General features: G+C 36.9%; 1 protein-coding gene across 1 annotated transcript in view; it reads right to left on the minus strand.

Moving 5' to 3' along the window:
• The window catches only part of Ptpn20 (protein tyrosine phosphatase non-receptor type 20), a 43,001-nt gene extending 24,460 nt beyond the window's left edge, over positions 1-18,541 (minus strand). Inside the window, exons 1-4 of the mRNA XM_048336917.1 lie at positions 18,497-18,541; positions 15,474-15,571; positions 13,211-13,320; positions 2,850-3,001 (exon numbers count right to left, since the gene is read on the minus strand). Coding sequence (XP_048192874.1) covers positions 2,850-3,001; positions 13,211-13,320; positions 15,474-15,571; positions 18,497-18,541 — 405 coding nt within the window. The remainder of the gene's footprint in view (positions 1-2,849; positions 3,002-13,210; positions 13,321-15,473; positions 15,572-18,496) is intronic.
• Between the last annotated feature and the right edge of the window lie 455 nt (positions 18,542-18,996).

Consider the following 18,996-nt stretch of genomic DNA (forward strand, 5'->3'; position numbering starts at 1 on the left):
GAGATCCAACAGTACAAAAGAAATTGGGAGATATCAAGTCTATTCTATTAAAACACTTGTGGATAAAACCTGAGAATCTGTACGTCTTAAAAGCTCTTCACTAATTATTGGGTGGCTAAGTCAGCAGTAAGTGTGTGTGTGCGCGCACGCGTGTGTGTGTGTGTGTGTGTGTGTGTGTGTGTGTGCACGTGCACGCACCCATTTTGGAGCCCAGACTCTGTCCCTAAGCTTTTTCACTTCAAGGCTGACATGCTACCACATGAGCAACAGCTCCACTTCTGGCTTTTTGCTAGTTAGCTGGAGATAAGAGTCTCATAGACTAACCTGCCAGGACTGGCTTTGAACTCAGCCTCTAGAGTAGATAGGATTACAGGCATGAGTTACCAGAGCCTGGATAGTACCATGAGTCTTTCAATACATACTACCAATTCAGACATAGGAAGGGAGGAGCTTATGAAGGATTTAAGTTGTAGAATAGTATGGTTAGACATAGTGTTTGCTAGCTGGGATGTAGCTCAGTGGCAAAGCGCTTGCCTAGCAAGTGCAACGTACTCGTTTCGATCCCCAGTACCAAAAAAGAAAAGACCAAAAAAAAAAAAGAAAGAAAGAAAGAAAGAAAAAGACATAGTGTTTGCTCTTTCTGAAAACAATTTAAAAATTAGCCCAGAAAAAAAATCTTTAGGGAGAAGCAGAAAAAAAAAACAACCACGAAAGAACAGTAATGAGGTCCTAATAGATGGTAAAAGCTATGCTAACTAGAAGTTTGGAACTAGAACATGAATAAGAAAATCAATTTTTTAAAAAGTTGAAGAATAATATAAGACACAAGTGAAGTATCAGGGAAGTCTTAGAACAAGCAAATAACAAAAGATGCTGGTCCCTCTCAAATACCTTATGAGAAGGGAAAGTTTTGCTGGATTAAAAATTCAAAGGCTATATATAAAACATAATAAAAAAGTCCCAGAAAATGAGCCATAAAATAATAAATTACAGATCTTAGACTAAAATTGGAATCTTTTTTTTTTTTTTTGGCCAGTCCTGGGGCTTGGGTGCTGTCCCTGAGACTCTTTGTGCTCAAGGCTAGTGCTCTACCACTTGAGCCACAGCTCCACTTCTGGCTTTTCCTGAGTAGTTTATTAGAGGTAAGAGTCTCAGACTTTTTTGTCTGGGCTGGCTTCAAACCGTGATCCTCACATCTCAGCCTTCTGAGAAGCAGTTACATTAGTACTTACAGGCATGAGCCACCAGTGCATGACTTAAAACTGGCATTCTTAAAGAACCCAGAAAACCAGAATCCCTAAGACTGCTTATTTAACTATTAAGAATCATTTCTTTTTCTTTCTTCTCTTCCTTATTTTTCTCTCTCCTTCCTTCCTTCTTTCTTTCCCTCTTTCTTTTCCTTCCTCCCTTCCTCCCTCCTTCCCTACCCTTTCTCCCTCCTTCTTTCTCTCCCTTCCTCCTTCTTTCCTTTTTCATTCTCTTTAATCCTTCCTTCCTTCCTTCCTTCCTTCCTTCCTTCCTTCCTTCCTTCCTTCCTTCCTTCCTTCCTTCCTTCCTTCCTTCCTTCCTTCCTTCCTTCCTTCCTTCTTTCTTTCTTTCTTTCTTTCTTTCTTTCTTTCTTTCTTTCTTTCTTTCTTTCTTTCTTTCTTTCTTTCTTTCTCTCTTTCCTTTCTTCCTAGTACTGTGACTCTAACTCAGGGCCCACCACATTTGCTTGGCGTTTTAACATTTGACTCACAGTTCCACTTCCAACTTTTTACTAGTTATTTGAAGATAAAAGTTTCATGAAATTTCCTGTGCAGATGAATTTGGAACTTCAATTCTCAGATCTCAGCCTTCTAAGTAGTTAGGATTACAGCTACAACCAGCACCTTGCTACTTAGTTGTGTGTGTGTGTGTGCGCATGCGTGTGTGCATGCACACACACACACATTCGTGCACATGTGTAATACAAATAGTAGAAAATTTTACTACACATCATACACACAAAAATGTTTGCTCATTATATAGAGTTATTAATACAAAAAAGAATGGGGGCTGGGAATATGACCTAGTGGCAAGAGTGCTTGCCTTGTATACATGAGGCCCTGGGTTCGATTCCTCAGCACCCACATACACAGAAAATGGCCAGAAGTGGCGCTGTGGCTCAAGTGGCAGAGTGCTAGCCTTGAGCAAAAGAAGCCAGGGACAGTGCTCAGGCCCTGAGTTCACAGCCTAGGACTGGCAAAAAAAAAAAAAAAAAAATATATATATATATATATATATATATATATATATATGTGGCTATTTGATTTTTTTTTTACTGTGGACATCTGGTTTCTTTTTCTGTATTATAAATAGAAGTTTTCTTTGCTTTTAATTTTCCTTTTTTATTGATTACATACTTTATATTTTAAGTATTATTTTTAAAGTAACAGATGTCCACAGTAAAAAAAAAAATCAAATAGCCAAATATATAAAAAAAAATTTTCTTCTTCCTTTTGTTTGTTTTGTTTATTTGTTTTGTTTTTGTTGCCAGTCCTGGGGTATAGACTCAGTGCCTGAGCACTGTCCCTGGCTTCTTTTTGCTCAAGGCTAGCACTCTGCCTCTTGAGTCACAGCGCCACTTCCGGATTTTTTCTATATATGTGGTGCTGAGGAATCGAACCCAAGGCTGCATGTATATGAGGCGAGCACTTTACCACGAGGCCATATTCTCAGCCCCCTTCCTTTTGTGGACATCTATTACTTTAAAAATAATACTTAAAATATCAAGTATGTAATCAATAAAAAAGGAAAATTAAAAGCAAAGAAAACTTCTACTTATAATACAGAAAAAGAAATCAGATTTTTGAGACCAAAATATTTACCCTAAACTCCTGGGCAAAATCAAAATCTGCTACTTTTTTCTTAAGCATTTTCAAACAATCTGAGATGGACGACTGCTCATTAAAATTGAATATTAATGGTCGAATCTGACTCAACTGAGCTAGTTCCGCTTCAGAAACAATTTTTTTCTCACCTAAGAAAGAGAGAAATTTACACATTACTTTCTTATATGTTAGGGAAGGGAGATTTTGTATTTTTTTCTTCAGTTAAAGGCAGAGTTATAGAAAAGTCAGTGGAATTTTATTATTTTAAGAGAAAATACCTTTATTTTGAAAAGTCAGGTTATATGTATTGAAATTACACAAAACCCACTCTTCCTAGAGCACATCATTGAGTGCTATAGCTATAACAAATGAAATAAGATTGAAAGGTATTTTGTTTTATAATGTGGATGGGATACACAGATTGGCATTTATGCCAAGACATAAAAGTACAAGAGAAAAAGGCAAAACACTGTGCTTTCCATGGAATAGTGTTTGGAAGTCCTGAAGAGTCTGGCAGGGGAGGACGAAATGAAATATAAATTGCAAACCCTACACTAAAGTACAGGCTGGATCTATTAGAATCTATGCAGTTTAATTAGCAAGACTGAACAATAGATTTGCATAAACATAGTCAATCAAAATGCAACACATTCTATTACATAACACTTATGAAATATTTTATGATGGATTTTTAAAAATTTATTGTCAAAGTGATATACAGAGAGGTTACAGTTTCATATGTAAAGCAGTGAGTACATTTCTTATCAAACTTGTTACCTCCTCCCTCCTCCCTCATTTTTTTTACCACCTTCCCTCCTCCCAAATCCTCCCCCTCCCCAGTTGTACAGTTGGTTTACAGTATATTGTCTTATAGGTATTGCTTTTGCATTGGTTCGCCTTTTACTCCTTTTCTCTCCATTTTGATGTTCCCCTTCTCTTCCTTAGTTCCAATAAATGTATACACAATACTCAGGATACCAAAATCAGTTACAGTGACATCAGGGGTAAAACCATGGGGAAGAATGACAAAAGAAAAAGGCATAATTTCACAAAGTATGTTGAAAATAACAATAACCACTTATTTCCATAACTTGGAGTTCATTTTGCTTAGCGTCGTCTTACATGATCATATGTACATAGCTATTGAGCTATTGTGATCATCTCCTAGGACTATTCTAGACATGTACTAATTATTACCAATGAGGGAAACTATAGAGTCTATGTTTCTTTGGGTCTGGCTTGCTTCACTTAGTATGCTTTTTTCTAAGTCTTTCCATTTCCTTACAAATGGAGCAATGTAATTCTTTCTGACAGAAGCACACATGAAATATTTTTGTGATGAAATTTTTATCTGAACCTTTACTCATCTTGTCCACTGGCTAAAATGTACCAAACCCACAAGTTAATATATAGTAAAAGAATAGTTTTTGTAAACTTTCAAAATTTTGACAAAAAATGTTCACGTGAAAACAGTTTGGGAATATGAACAAAAATTAAGTTGGAACCAGCAAAGTACATAGAAGCAACTAAAAGGTCAACTTGTCCTGGTAGCCCACTGTACCCAGATAGGGATGAGTTGTTGGTTGATACAGTCATAGAAATCCTAAATTCCATTTGAATTTCTCTCACTACAGTATGAAAAGAAGTCTCAAGCAGTCCTTAAGGGCAGATATAAAAATCACACAAGATTAACCCCAACCAAAGAGCAACAATGAAATCCTTAGAGGTTGCCATTGTTTGTTATCTATGCTGGAGGGGGTGGGATAGTCCTGGGAGAGGACACAGAGGAAGATAGGAAGACTGTTAGTTGTTAACTCCCCAATAATTCAGAACCAGACACACAGTAATTTGGGCCAGTGGATGGCAAGAACTTTACTCAGGGCTAATAGAAAAAAAGAAGCAAGCTTCTCTCCTATCCTCTCTCTCCAATGAGTCATAAAGAAGCAATTTTCATAGGTCCTCTCATAATCTTAAAAGGAACAAGCTAAGTACTGCAAATATGAAAAACATAACGAATCTGTGTTCTTAATTATGTCACTGAGAAACTGATCATATTGAACTTGAAATCCTTATACCTTGACATTATGGACTTGAACTTACATTACAAGGGAAATGGCAATGAAAACCTATTCAATGAATTAGTAGCTTGAAAACTTTCTAAATCAAGGGAAATATATGGATGACTAGGTTCAAGAAGCATAAAGAATCTCAAAAACCTTATAAGAAAATTGGTCTTTTTTTATGGAATATTATATTCAAACTGCCCAAAATCCAAGATAAAGAGATATTTCTAAAACTATTAAGAAAAAAGCTACAAGTGACTTGTAAGGGATGCTCCACTAAACTCACAGAAAATTTCTCAATAGAAACCTTTTAGACCTTGATAGAATGGATAAAATATTGAAGAACATGAAAAACAAAACTGCCAACCAAGAATATTTATCTAGCCAGCCATCCTTTGAAAAAGAACTACAAATAGACTTTCCAAGATATGTATTTATAGGGAAATCACTACTACTACTGACAAATTTCATGATAAAGGACTACAGGAGTCCTACATAGCAGCAAAGAAACAATGCTAATAAAACCAACCAAAAGTACAAAATTTATCGTGTAGGGTACACGCAACTTGAAAACAATCAAACCTTATTAATAAAAACAACCACCAAACTACAAAGATGAAAAACAACAAAAGGTCATAAAACAAGTTACAAAAAATTCAAAATCATATCATACATCATCTCTGGTCATAACTGGATAAGCCTAGAAAACAACATAAATACATGAAATTGTATAAATACATGAAAATTAAATAACATACTCTTGAACAATCAATGGGATAGCTATGAAATCAAATGGGTTATAAACTTTTTCTTGAAGCAAATTAAAATGGAGACAAACCATACCAAAATCTATAACAAGAAGCAAAAACAATAGCAAGAGGGAAGTTTATGATAATCAGTATCTATATTTTTTTTTGCCTGTTCTGGGGCTTGAACTCAGGGCCTGAGCACTGTCCCTGGCTTCTTTTTGCTCAAGGCTAGCACTCTGCCACTTGAGCCACAGCACCACTTCTGGCCTTTCCTATATATGTGATGGTGAAGAATTGAACCCAGGGCTTCATGTATGGGAAGCAAGCACTTTATCAGTAGGCCATATTCCCAGCCCCAGTATCTATATTTTTGAAAAAAAAAAGATTTCAAATAATATAAGAATAAAACTCAAGGAACTAGAAAAGCATTAACAAGACATATAGAGATCATGCAAAAAATTCTAGTATCAGAGTAGAAATACATAGGAACTAAAACTATAAAAGATCAATGAAATAGATAGGTTTTGGAAAATACAAACAAAATCACAAATACTACTTCAACTAACTATGGAGAAAGAAGATGCAAATAAACATATTTAGTGTTGGTGGTAGAGTGGTGAGCATAGCTACCTTCCAAATAAACATATTTAGAGATCAAAAGTGAGACAGAGATATGCTAAGGCTCATTAGAGACTAATGAGCATCTACATGCCAACAAATTGAAAAACTCACAAGTGGTTACATTGCTTTTATTTGTAAAGAAATCTAAAGATTTCTCAAAAATACTTCATTAGAACTTATAAACGGATGTATTAAAGTTGAATGGTATGAAATTAACAGTTGAAAATCTGTAGCATTTTATACAACTATAACAATCTTGCTAGCAAAGAAATCAGTAAAAACAATTTCCTTCTTGGATGCTATAAAAGTAAAATAAAATACCTAGGAGTAAGTTTATACTTAGGAATGAGTCTAAGGAAATTGAACAATAAAAATTATGAAACATGGATAAAGGAAAGGTGCAGATAACAAAAATGTTAGAAAGACCTCCCATGTTCATAGATTGGAAGATATGAAACTGTTGAAATATCCATATGAGATAAAGCAACTTATAGATTCAGTGAAATTTCTATCAAAATATCAATGGAATTCTTCATAGGAATAGAAAAAATAACCCCAGAGAATAATAACCCCAGAGAATAACTTCTCTGATCAGTGGGAAACTTAGCCTAGGAACAGAAGTTCTGATGCCTTATTAGCAAACAAATAGGCCTATGGGGAAAAATCTCCATTAAAGAAGTCTCCTGTGTTTGATGGCCAAAGGAAGCCACCTTGTCATGAGACTCTTCCCCTGTACAAAGCCTCCCTGGGGAGACTTGCTTGCCCAGCTGCTTTAGCAAAAGCTTTTCATAGTAAATAGGGAAGTCTCTTCACAGTAAATAGAGAAGTCATAGTCAAAAATAATTAGTCTCAAGGAAATAGTAGCTAGGTGATAGAGTTTTGCTTTGACTGGTTTAATCCTTTGTTTTGATATCAACAATCTTTGTAGTAGCCACCCTTTGTAATAGTGAAAACTTTTTGTAATAGCCTCCTTCCTTGCAGTAGCAACATCCCTAATTTTTGTATTGAAATGGATATCATGCTGTATTAATTTTTACCCTTGAAGTTGTGAATTGATTTCTCACCCTATATAAACCCTGCCCGTCCTGAAATAAAGTGTGCATTTGTCCACTCGCCTCTGCATCCCCCGTGTCCTGACTAAGGTTGCAGTTACCCAGGTCCAACACCCAAAAGTCAGATGGGAACAAAAATAATGGCTAATATCCAAAGGAATCTTGAATCACAACAAAGCCAGAGGCATCAAGATACCTATCTTAAGACTTACTACAGAGCAATAGTAACCAAAGCATGGTACTATATTTTATACACACATACCATTGCAACAGAACAGGTTCCCCCAAAAAACAAATCTCTGTCATTGAAAGCCTCATAATTTTCACCAAAGTTGCCAAAACATATACTGAAAAAAGAATAGTTTCCAAAATAAATGCTGTGAAAACTGAATACTCAATATATAGAAAAATAAAACTAGAGCCATATACCATACACAAGTATCAGCTTAAAATGAACCAAAGACTTGAATGTTCTTGAAACTATAAAACTTCTGAAAGAAAAGTACACATGATATACTTTAGGACATTGGCACAAGATACATCTTTTTGGATAAAACAAAAAAAAGGCTGACAAAAGAAGTAAAATTGAGAAATGAGATTTTATCCAACTAAAAAACTCCTATGTAGCTTGCTTGCCAGATTACTGGCTGATGGCATACTGCTCTGCACAAGGAAATGTTGCCTTACTGAAACAATTCTTAATTTTTGTGTCTATCATTGTGACTCCAATGCTCTTGAGGAACACATTTTTATCATTAGGAAAATACAAAGTATCTGGGGTGGGGGAACCTTAGAAATGTTGTATACAATTTTTGTAGAAAATGTTATGAAACTTAGGTAAGAGTTATTACAGAAAACTTAATGAGAAAAGTAGAGTATTTCTACTTGGAAGGCTTGATATATTTAAAATGTTGATTCTTCCTAAATGAGATGATAGGCACAATGTAATGTATTAATTAATTAGTTAATTAATTTCAATCAAATCCTAAAAGAAATGTGTGTGGTGTGTGTGTGTGTGCATGTGTCTGCATTGATTTGTGTGGATATGTTGGAAAACAAATAATAACAAATATTTCCTAACAAAATAGACATTGAGAATCTTTTAAAAGAAAACAAACTTCTAGGGTCTGGAAATGTGGCTTAGTGGTAGAGTGCTTGCCTAACATGCATAAAGCCCTGGGTTCAATTCCTCAGCATCACATACACAGAAAAAGTCAGAAGTGGCGCTCTGGCTCAAGTGGCAGAGTGCTAGCCTTGAGCAAAAAGAAGCCAAGGACAGTGCTCAGGCTGTGAGTCTAAGCCCCAGGACTGGCAAAACAACAACAACAACAAAAACACTTCTACATAACAAAGGAATTAACATAGTGAAAAGACAACATAAAGAATAAGAGAGCCAGGTGCTGGAGGCTCATGCCTGTAATCCTAGCTACTCAGAAGGCTGAGATCTGAGGATCACAGATCGAAGCCAACCTGGGAAGAAAAGTCCCTACAGGACTCTTACCTCCAGTTAACCACTATTAAACTGAAAGTGAAGCTGTAGCTCAAAGTCGTAGAGCACTAGCTTTGGGCAAAAGAGCTCAGGGACAGCACCCAGGCCCCAAGTCCAACCCCCTTGGCTGACAAAAATAGAATGAGAGAAAATATTTGCAAAAACAAACAAATGGTCTAATATCAGAAATATACTTCTTGACACGGGGCCCATGACAGGGATAACACAACTCTTCCTTGGTAAGAAACTCCTGTGCTAGGAGTTTCCTGACCATATCATATAGTAAATGACAGCTAATACTCAGATCCAAACCTGACCTTCACATCTGATCTTTTCTCAATGCCACAGTTGCCAGAGTTTCATGAATGTTAAATCATCTGTTAAAAGGATATGGTTAACTTTGGAAAGAAATCAAGACCACTCAAAGGAAACTCAATTTCACTCATATTACTTAGAAACTTCACAGAGAAATTGAAGCTATGAGTTGTAGAAGAAGAAAATAGTTACTCTTACATTCCTATGAACATATGCCCAGAAGTGATATAGCATAATCTATCATAGTTCTAATTTTAGTTTTTAAGGAAATTCCACTTTCATTTCCATAGTGTTAACACTAATTTACATTCCCCCAGCTGCTTGTCAGTACTGATTAGTATTTGTTGCTGTTTCTTTGATGATTTCATTCTGATCTCTACACTCAAGTTAGCAATATCACTCTAGTTACAATAGCCAAAATATAAACTCATCCTAAATGCCTATCAGGTTATAAATGGAGAAATAAAATATGATATATACCCTGAACAATGTAGGCTTGGAAGAGAGAGCTTCTATTACTGCAGCAAACAAACAAAAAACATAATACTCTAGTCTTAAACTGCAGAAGGAATTGGAGCAAAAGTATTATATAGAAATGAAGACACTGCAAACAGAGTAGCAAACAGAATTCTGTACTTTTTTCAGGATGGGCAAGTAGACCTGAGTTCCATGTCGCTATAGTTATAAATTGCCTACTGTAACTACGGGCAGAGTGCACGTAATGAAGAGGAGGGGCAATCACCAGCCCACCATGAGAGTGTGGGCAGAGGATGTGCTTACCACTATGACAAGCCCTCCCATACAGGCTAGAAAGCCCAAATTCACTTCCCAGTGGGAGGAAGGGAAAAGAAGAGAGTGGCTTTCTGCAGCACAGGCACACAGGCCTAAGGCTGAGAATGGCTGAGAACAATTAAAAAAAAACTCACTTCCACTCTGGCTGTCACCACAAGCACAGGATGAGCTTGACATTTTCTAAGCTAATGGTTCACTATAAATAGTGGAAAAAACACAGATCCAAAATCTAGGTCATGTCCTAACTTCTAGACATAGGTTTTTATATAGTTCAATCTCTGCTTTTCTATAGCCAATATTAAAACTCAACCCCAAACTATGAGACAGCAGAAACAACAACAACAAAGCCCAAGTGTGGTGGCACAAGCCAGCAGTCCCAGATACTCAGGAGTCTAAGGAAGGGTGACCACTAGAGCCCATGAAAAAGAGGGAAGAAAGGAAGGAGAACAGGGGAAAGGAAATGAAGGAAAAGGAAGAATAGGAGTGGAAGAAAAGGGAAAGCAAAGAGGAAAAGGAAAATATCAATAGAGAAAAAGTTAGAAATGACCTGTGAAAATTATCAGAGAGGATCCAAGGGGCTGGAGATTCATGCCTATAATCCTTAGCTACTCAGAAGGCTTAGAACTGAGGATAGTGGGTCAAAGCCAGCTTGGGCAGAAAAGTCTATGAGACTCATTTCTAGTTAACTACAAAAAAAAAAAAAAAGCCAAAAATAGAGCTGTGCCTCAGGTAGTAGGGCACTAGCCTTGAGTACAAAAGACCAAGGACAGTGCCCAGGCCCTGAAGTCAAGCCCCAGGACCAGTAAAGAAAAATGAATTACCAGAAAGGTAATTTTAAATAATTGTGATTTCATACACACACACACACACACACAGAGTCTCAAAGATAGGTGAGAAAATAATATGGACATGTATGGACTATGACTAGAGAGATAGAACCCACTTGCCACTTGTCAAATGGAAATGTTATAGATATAGTGAAGCCAACACAGTCAAGAAAAGAACCACTAAATTTGAAGCTAGGTTGGCAGAAATTATGTTCACTGAAACACAAAGAGGAAGAACAGGAACAGAAACCAATGAAAATCAACCAGTAATATCAGTACAGCTTCTTTACAACACATTTGGTTTTGTACACTTATGATCCAGAAATCCCTAGACTGAATATTTCCTTTAAGAAACTGAAACTTGGGGCTGGGGATATAGCCTAGTGGCAAGAGTGCCTGCCTCGGATACACGAGGCCCTAGGTTCGATTCCCCAGCACCACATATACAGAAAATGGCCAGAAGCGGCGCTGTGGCTCAAGTGGCAGAGTGCTGGCCTTGAGCGGGAAGAAGCCAGGGACAGTGCTCGGGCCCTGGGTCCAGGGCCCAGGACTGGCCAAAAAAAAGAAACTGAAACTTGGGCTGGGAATGTGGCTTAGTGGTAGAATGTTTGCCTAGCATGCATGAAGCCCTGGATTCGACTCCTCAGCACCAAATAAACAGAAAAGACCGGAAGTGGCTCTGTGGCTCAAGTGGCAGAGTGCTAGCCTTGAGCAAAAAGAAGCCAAGGACAGTGCTCAGGTGCTGAGTCCAAGCCGCAGGACTGGCCAAAATAAAAGAAAGAAAGAAGCTGAAACTTAATGTTTACACAAAACTGCTATATGAATGGTTATGGCACCTTTATCCATAATTTCCAAAATCTGGGAACAACCCAATGTCTTTCAGTTGGTGAGCAGATAAGCTGGTGTAGCCATACAATGGAATACTACTCAACAAAAAAGAAATTAAATACTAAAACTGTAAATTCAGTGATGCAGATGAATACTGGAAATACTATGCTAAGTGAAATAAGGTTATAAATGTATGAGCTCATTTAGCTGACACTTTCAAGACAAAAGCAAAGAGACAAAGAATGACAATCAAAACAGATTGCTGGTTGTCAGGTGCTGGTGATAAGTCCAAAGGGTTGACTACAAAAGAATATGAGAGAAGTAAGAGGGCTACATCCTGATGGTTCTGAATTGTTCAAACTCCTAGAGCCAGATGTTATAAGGATAAATTGTACTTTACTTCCACTGAAAGCAAAATCTTACAAACTAATTTATGAGTTCTGCATTTTATTAATTATATAGTGTGGCACTGATGTAATTAGAGGTGATATTTAAATACAAGTAAGTCATTGCAGAAGATGATTTGAAAGGAGGCTGAAAAGAATGACTTCTAAGATATTCTCCAACTAAAAGGTTTTTGAAGTGTGCATGTGTTTCTCCTACTTCACAGGCAAAAATATTATAGAAATACAGATATATGTGCATATAGACATAGAAATAGATATATGTGTGTATATGTGTGTACATAGATATGTGTTGAGCATATATCTATATCAAAATATATATTCACAGCTATAATTACATTTGTGTTATAGTCATGTGTCACAAATGACAGACTGCATATATGCAGTCTTTAAGACCACCTGTTGATGTCATCGTGGTCTTAGTTTGTGTAAGAACACTTTATGATATGCATATAACAATGAAATCACATAACAGCACATTTCTCAGACCATATCCCCATCATTAAGCAATATAAACACATATTATACATAATATATAAACACACATATACAAAAATTGGAATTATTCTTTAGTGTGGTGATTCTGTTTCACACATTTAATAGTTTTCCCACTATAAATGTATTATTGTTAATTCCAACAAGGTTTTCTTGTTCTTATAAAGTATAAATTGTACAACAAATTCAAATTAAAGTATGAGGGATCAATCCATATCTTCAAGTTTATACAGAATCCCTAGTTTAGCAAAATATAAATGGATCATTTATTTAAGCTGATATGGTTATTAAAACACTTCATGAAAGGCAGAAATTCATCTTTAAGAATGTGAGGTATAAATAATTTTTAAGTTTTAAAAGAAAATGCTGTAAAACTATATCCTGCCACTTTTAGGGTTTTTTTCTTTGCCAGTCCTGGGGACTGAACTCAGGGACTGAACTCAGGGGCTGAGCACTGTCCCTGGCTTCTTTTTGCTCAAGGTAGCACTCTGCCACTTGAACCACAGCGCCACTTCTGGCCTTTTCTATATGTGGTGCTGAGGAGTCAAACCCAGGGCTTCATGTATACAAGGCAAGCACTCTTACCACTAGGCCATATTCCCAGCTCCCACTTTTAGGCTTTTTTATACATCTTTCTTCATTTCCATTAGAGATGTCTTTGTGTGTAACTCTGAAATCGATCCCCTTCCAGAACTTACTAGTACAAATAGTATGATGTCATACCAGGAAGCACTGGGGAGGGCAGCTTTGATGGCCCTGCTGGCTCTGTGACCTCAGTGTCGTCTCTTTCTGTTTCAAAGAAGTCATCAAGCCATGTGTTGTCATCACTGTCACTAGAAAATAAATACACATATGGTTTTGAGAATATATAATACATACATGTAGAAAATGCTCTGAAATAATCATTCCATAGACATTGACCTCCACTTCCTTTCAGCCAGTCACCCCCATAGAGATATTCCAAACCCCCAAGATCTGATCACAAGCTCCACCTCCTCTCATTTTTTTCTCACTCTTTCTTGGAGACATAAATTTAGGATGCATACAACCTGGCCTTTGCATGATTATGTCTACTAATTTTCTTCATGCACTTCAAGCATTAACCTTTGCAAAATAGATAGCTTCTTTATTTCTGTGTGTGTGTGTGTGTGTGTGTGTGTGTGTGTGTGTGTGTGTGTGTGTGTATGTATGCCAGTCCTGGTGTTTTAACTAGGGCCTGGGCACTGTCCCTGAGCAAAAAAGCTTAAGCCACTTGGGCCACAATTCCACTTCTGGCTTTTTGGATTTTTTTTTTTTCAGGTAAGAGCCTCACAGACTTCTCTGTGCAAGCTCTTTCTTTTGGTTTCTCTTTTCTTGTCATTTTCCAGGTACTACTATGAACATTAATAATAATCTACTTTCTGCCATTCTGAGTTGAACTCCTTCTGGAAATGAGATACCGGAATAAAACAAAAGGACTCTTCCTATGCTTTTCATTTCTATAAACTGCAAAAAGATATCTCTCTCTTCATATACTCTGAGTTCCTTCTCCCCCCACCTACACTGTATTTTTGTTTCTCTTTCCTCTTCTATATCTTCCTGGCAACCAACTCACATACACCCTTTGACTCCTGACATAATTTCTCATCACTGATGAGATATTTTAGAAGCCCTTACCTTTGCAGAAATTTTCTTTCCTCCTATTTTATTGTCTAGGTTTAATTTTATCTAAATTTTTAAACCCAAACAAAATACCTTGTCTTTAAAGAAGCTTGTGGAAAATTTTCCCCAATAAATAGTTCTGTCTTCTATACTCACAATCTTTATATTTGGACTTCTAATATTTACTATCATTTTACTTAAATTTGACTTCATCAAGTCTGTTTCCATAACTTAACTGTGATCTTAGCAGTAGTAACTATGCACTATTTTGTACTTGTATGTGATATTCTGTATATAATAGGATCTCAGAACACCTTAAGATCACTATTACTTGTTCAATTAGTCTATTCCATGGGAAATTCTGATAAGAGGGTTTTATCTTCTCTGAATTAATTTTCTTTCTCAAACACCTATTGCATAAGAAAGGAAACAAATTCTAGAGGGAAATATAGTGAACTGAAATAGGGTTTAAACTACTTCTTAAAGAGGGCAATAATGCCTTTAGTAATGGAGTTAAAATCATTATGTTTTCCATAAGTATACAAGTTTTATAGTTATACATGCATATAAAAACACAAGCATAATATAAATAACATGCATATAATTATACAATACTATTCCAGAGACTCAATCTCTAATAAAGTATTTCTGTATTTAGTAGAATTTTCTTTTTTCTTTTTTTTTTTTTTTTTTGCCAGTCCTAGGCCTTGGACTCAGGACCTGAGCACTGTCCCTGGCTTCTTTTTGCTCAAGGTTTAGCACTCTGCCACTTAAGCCACAGCGCCACTTCTGGCCGTTTTCTATATATGTGGTGCTGAGGAATCGAACCCCGAGCTTCATGTATACGAGGCAAGCACTCTTGCCACTAGGCCATATTCCCAGCCCCTTTAGTATGATTTTTAATAGAAACATATTTCTCTTTGTTTTCTTTTCATATCTCGTGCCAAAAATTCATAATACTAACATCCCATAATTCTCTTTCTAAAAACAGATGGCACTGTTAGTAAAATGTAATAGTGTACTAAGATTTTGCTACCTTTAGGAGTGCCAAGTAAACACACACACACACACACACACACATACACACATACACACATCAGCTTTGAGGCTCCTGTTACTACTGAGATGGTACTAGAAGTGGAGTATCTTTTTCTTTTGTTAATATATTTATGTAATCAAAAATACAACATATTTATGAGAAAGCTAAATCAGGTTTACAAAGAACTGAATCGTGAAAATTTAATTAATATTTAAAGGCCATTATTCTCCATCTCCATTCAGAGGGCTACCTATGAATATGAATAGAATAGATAGAAAACTTACTAAATAAGCATATTAGTTATACCTTCCTGTAGCTTCTTGTAAAAGATACTCATAATCTTTTTGTGGAAAATTCTGTTGAGAGGGTTTTACTTTTTCTGAATTAACTTTCTTTTCAAAAACCTATAGATATGAGAAAGGAAATAAATTATAGCCATGATTTTAGAAAAATGTAGGAAAATATGGTTTGAACAGCTTAAGAAAAGCAGTAAGGTCTTCAGCAATGGAATTCATACATAGTGCATTAAAACCATAATCAAAAATAAACAATAAAACCATAATCACAGTGTTATTTATACTTCTAGGAGCAATCACTTGAAATGTATCTCAACATAGTAAATACTTTCCAATTCATCAAAACAATGTAGAACACTGTGTAAATGTAAGTAAATCATAGTGGAGCACTCAAGTTATTTTCCTGAAGTTAATAAAAAAATAATTTAATTTGAAAAAAGTTGACTCTTTTTGCAGCCCAGAAGAGGTTTTTGTAAGTGCTTAATTTACTGTGACTATAACATTCTTAGTACTATACTGCTCTCTACGTTAGTGTTTGTACCAGCTGATTCTACTTATGTCCTTGCCATGAAATCATATACTACCCAGAAGGAAAATCGTAGTCCCCTTTGATATATATGTACTTGGTTCAATGGTAGGTAATATCAAATTGAATTGGAGGGATTAAAAAAACCACTAAAATAAGGATGATCATAAGTATTATTTTCATTCTCAATTCTGTTTAAACTAGTCAACTCTCAAGTTGGTAATTCTTTTCTGGTGGCCTGGTATGTATAGATATTGTCTTAGGTGCTAGGGATAAAACAGTGAATAAGTGAAGCACATGTTCTTTTCTTCTGACACGTATATGTTTTCGTGAGGATACAAATCATAAGCAAGAAAGCATAAAATTATGGTGATGCATGTAGTAACAAAGCACAGTGATAAGTAACAACAGTGCTAACCACTGTAACTACAGTACTAAATCGTGGAAAAGAACCAAGCATGATGGTACACACCTATAATTTCAGCACTAGGGACACTGAGGCAGGAGGATCCCAAGTTCAAGGCTAAGAAATGAAGTAGAAGAAAGTAAAGAAAGAAAGAGGAAAAAGAGAATGAGTGACATGGAAGAGAGGGGAGGAGATGGAGTGTGAGTGAATTACTCTGAGTTTTCAAGCTTTTATTTTTGCAACAGACATAGATACTCTTCACAGAAAACCATGACGAGATGTACTCTCAGCCAGGGGCACAAAATGACCATGGGCAGGACAGGGCATTCCCATACCGAGACGTACCCTTAATTCTATTCCCCACTTCTTCAAGGACAGATTGTGCTTTCTTGGCAATGTGAGGTTTCCTAACACAAGGAAGAAAGGGAGGAATGGAGCCGAATAAAGAGGCAGGGAGCGAGAGGGGAGAGGGAGAGAGAGAAGGGTGAACATGTAAAGATGCTTCAAATTACATGTAAATTTAGATTTTATGTCCATTGACAACACAAACAAAATGAATGTCAAAATAAAAGTAAAATCTCCAGGGTAGTACTGAAGAATTATTCCTTTTTTAGAACTTTTCTTTAGAGTTGCAAAGAAGTTCCACTCTTGCAAATGCCTGTTTGTGTCATTTTTCGTATCAAATGACCAATAATTGAAAAATGATGATGATGAGAAAAAAATGCATATTCCCAAAAGAGCTGATCAATATCGAGGTGTTATCTGAGATCCTCTCCTTTTGTTTTTACCTTTTTCATTTGAGCTATGCTTCTATCCCGAAGAGTGCTTTGACTTACTCACTCTTTTTTTTTTTTTTTTTTTTTTTGGCCAGTCCTGGGCCTTGGATTCAGGGCCTGAGCACTGTCCCTGGCTTCTTCCCGCTCAAGGCTAGCACTCTGCCACCTGAGCCACAGCGCCCCTTCTGGCCGTTTTCCATATATGTGGTGCTGGGGAATCGAACCGAGAGCTTCATGTGTAGGAGGCAAGCACTCTTGCCACCAGGCCATATTCCCAGCCCTGTTTTTACCTTTTTCAGAGATGCCTTTTTCTTGCTTGATGAAGGCACAGTCTTCTGGAAATTCAAGTCTTCTAAATTAGACTCATCTCTTTCATTACCCTTTCCTGGACAAAGAGAAAGAACTGATCAAATGGAAAGCACCACGCAAAAGTTGATATTTTAATGAGAAAAGTCAGGCTATGCAAAAGGCATTTCACCTAGTGTCAAATTATCTCATTTTTTACTCCTACATTCATCTCTTTTCCCTGCATTGAAAAAGAATAGCAAAAAGAGGAGGCTTCTTAGGATTATCCTCAGAAGACTGATTTTTAAATAGTTCTTTATTTCTTATCTCCAATTAATCACCAAAAACCTGAAAGTGGAGTTGTGATTCAAGTGGTAGAGTGCTAGCCTTGAGCAAAAAACCCAAAAGCCCAGGCACAGTGTCCAGGCCCTGAATTCAAGGCCTAGGACTGGGAAAGAAAAGAAAGAGAGGAAGGAAGGGAAGAAGAGAAGGATGGAGAGAGGGAGGGAGGGAGGGAAAGAAGGAAGAAGGGAAAGAAGAAGGGAAGGAATATAGGCCCTTCACCAGTGGCTCATGTCTGTAACTCTAACTACTCAGGAGGCTGAGATCTGAGGATCACTGTTAAAAGACAGACCAGGCAGGCAGGAAAGGCCTTGAGAATCATGTCTCCAATTAGCCACCAGAAAACCGGAAGTGGTGCTGTGGCTCAAAGTGGTAGAGTGCTAGTCTTGTGCTGAAGAGCTCAGGGACCCAGGCCCAGAGTTCAAGCCCTACCACAGACTGAAAAAAGAAGGGAACAAAGAAGGAAGGAAGGAGAGAGAGCGAAAAAGAAAGAAAAAGGGAAAGGAAATGAAGGGAAAGTTAAGGAAAGGGAGAAAGAAAAAGACAGAATCTTGGGTTCCCCTAGACCCAAGGGGTCAGGTGCCACAGGTTAACAAAGCTTTAGGTGGTCCCTATACATGACTACAGTGTTACAGACAACTCTAGCAACTCCTGTTCCCACCCACATCCCCCAACATGGACGATACATTAGGACCTACCAGACTTTCCTCTAACCTTCCTGGGTGAAGACATGTTGTCCCCATAGCCTGAATGAGGTAGGAGCCTGAGAGTCCTGACAGTCAGGCAGAAGATCTAATTAGAATCCAGGGGCAGCACACAATTGTTGGTCACCTGGCCAAACATGCAAAGCAAAGGAGTTTCTCTTAGATATCCAGAACCTTCTCAGAGTTGACATTTCTTTAGTCAGTGTCATTCAATGGGCACTCAGTTCTTTAAATACCACGTTATACTACATTAAGTACAGGGGATTCAATACTAAATAAGGCTGTCTTCAAGAAATCCATGTTTATCAGACCTATAGAAAGGTTTTATGTAAGACAAGCATTTTTTTAATTTCCTAATCTTTGAGCTCATGTTATGTTGATCCTATTGGTTAAGACCTAAAGTATTTTTTTTTCTGGAAGTCCTTCTCCTTAGCTACCAGAAAACGAAGTAGGATTACTCTAAGCTGAATTGATATTTATATTGTTGTTTAATT

The sequence above is a fragment of the Perognathus longimembris genome, chromosome 2 (genome assembly GCF_023159225.1).
Source record: "Perognathus longimembris pacificus isolate PPM17 chromosome 2, ASM2315922v1, whole genome shotgun sequence".
In the NCBI taxonomy this organism is placed as follows: domain Eukaryota; kingdom Metazoa; phylum Chordata; class Mammalia; order Rodentia; family Heteromyidae; genus Perognathus; species Perognathus longimembris.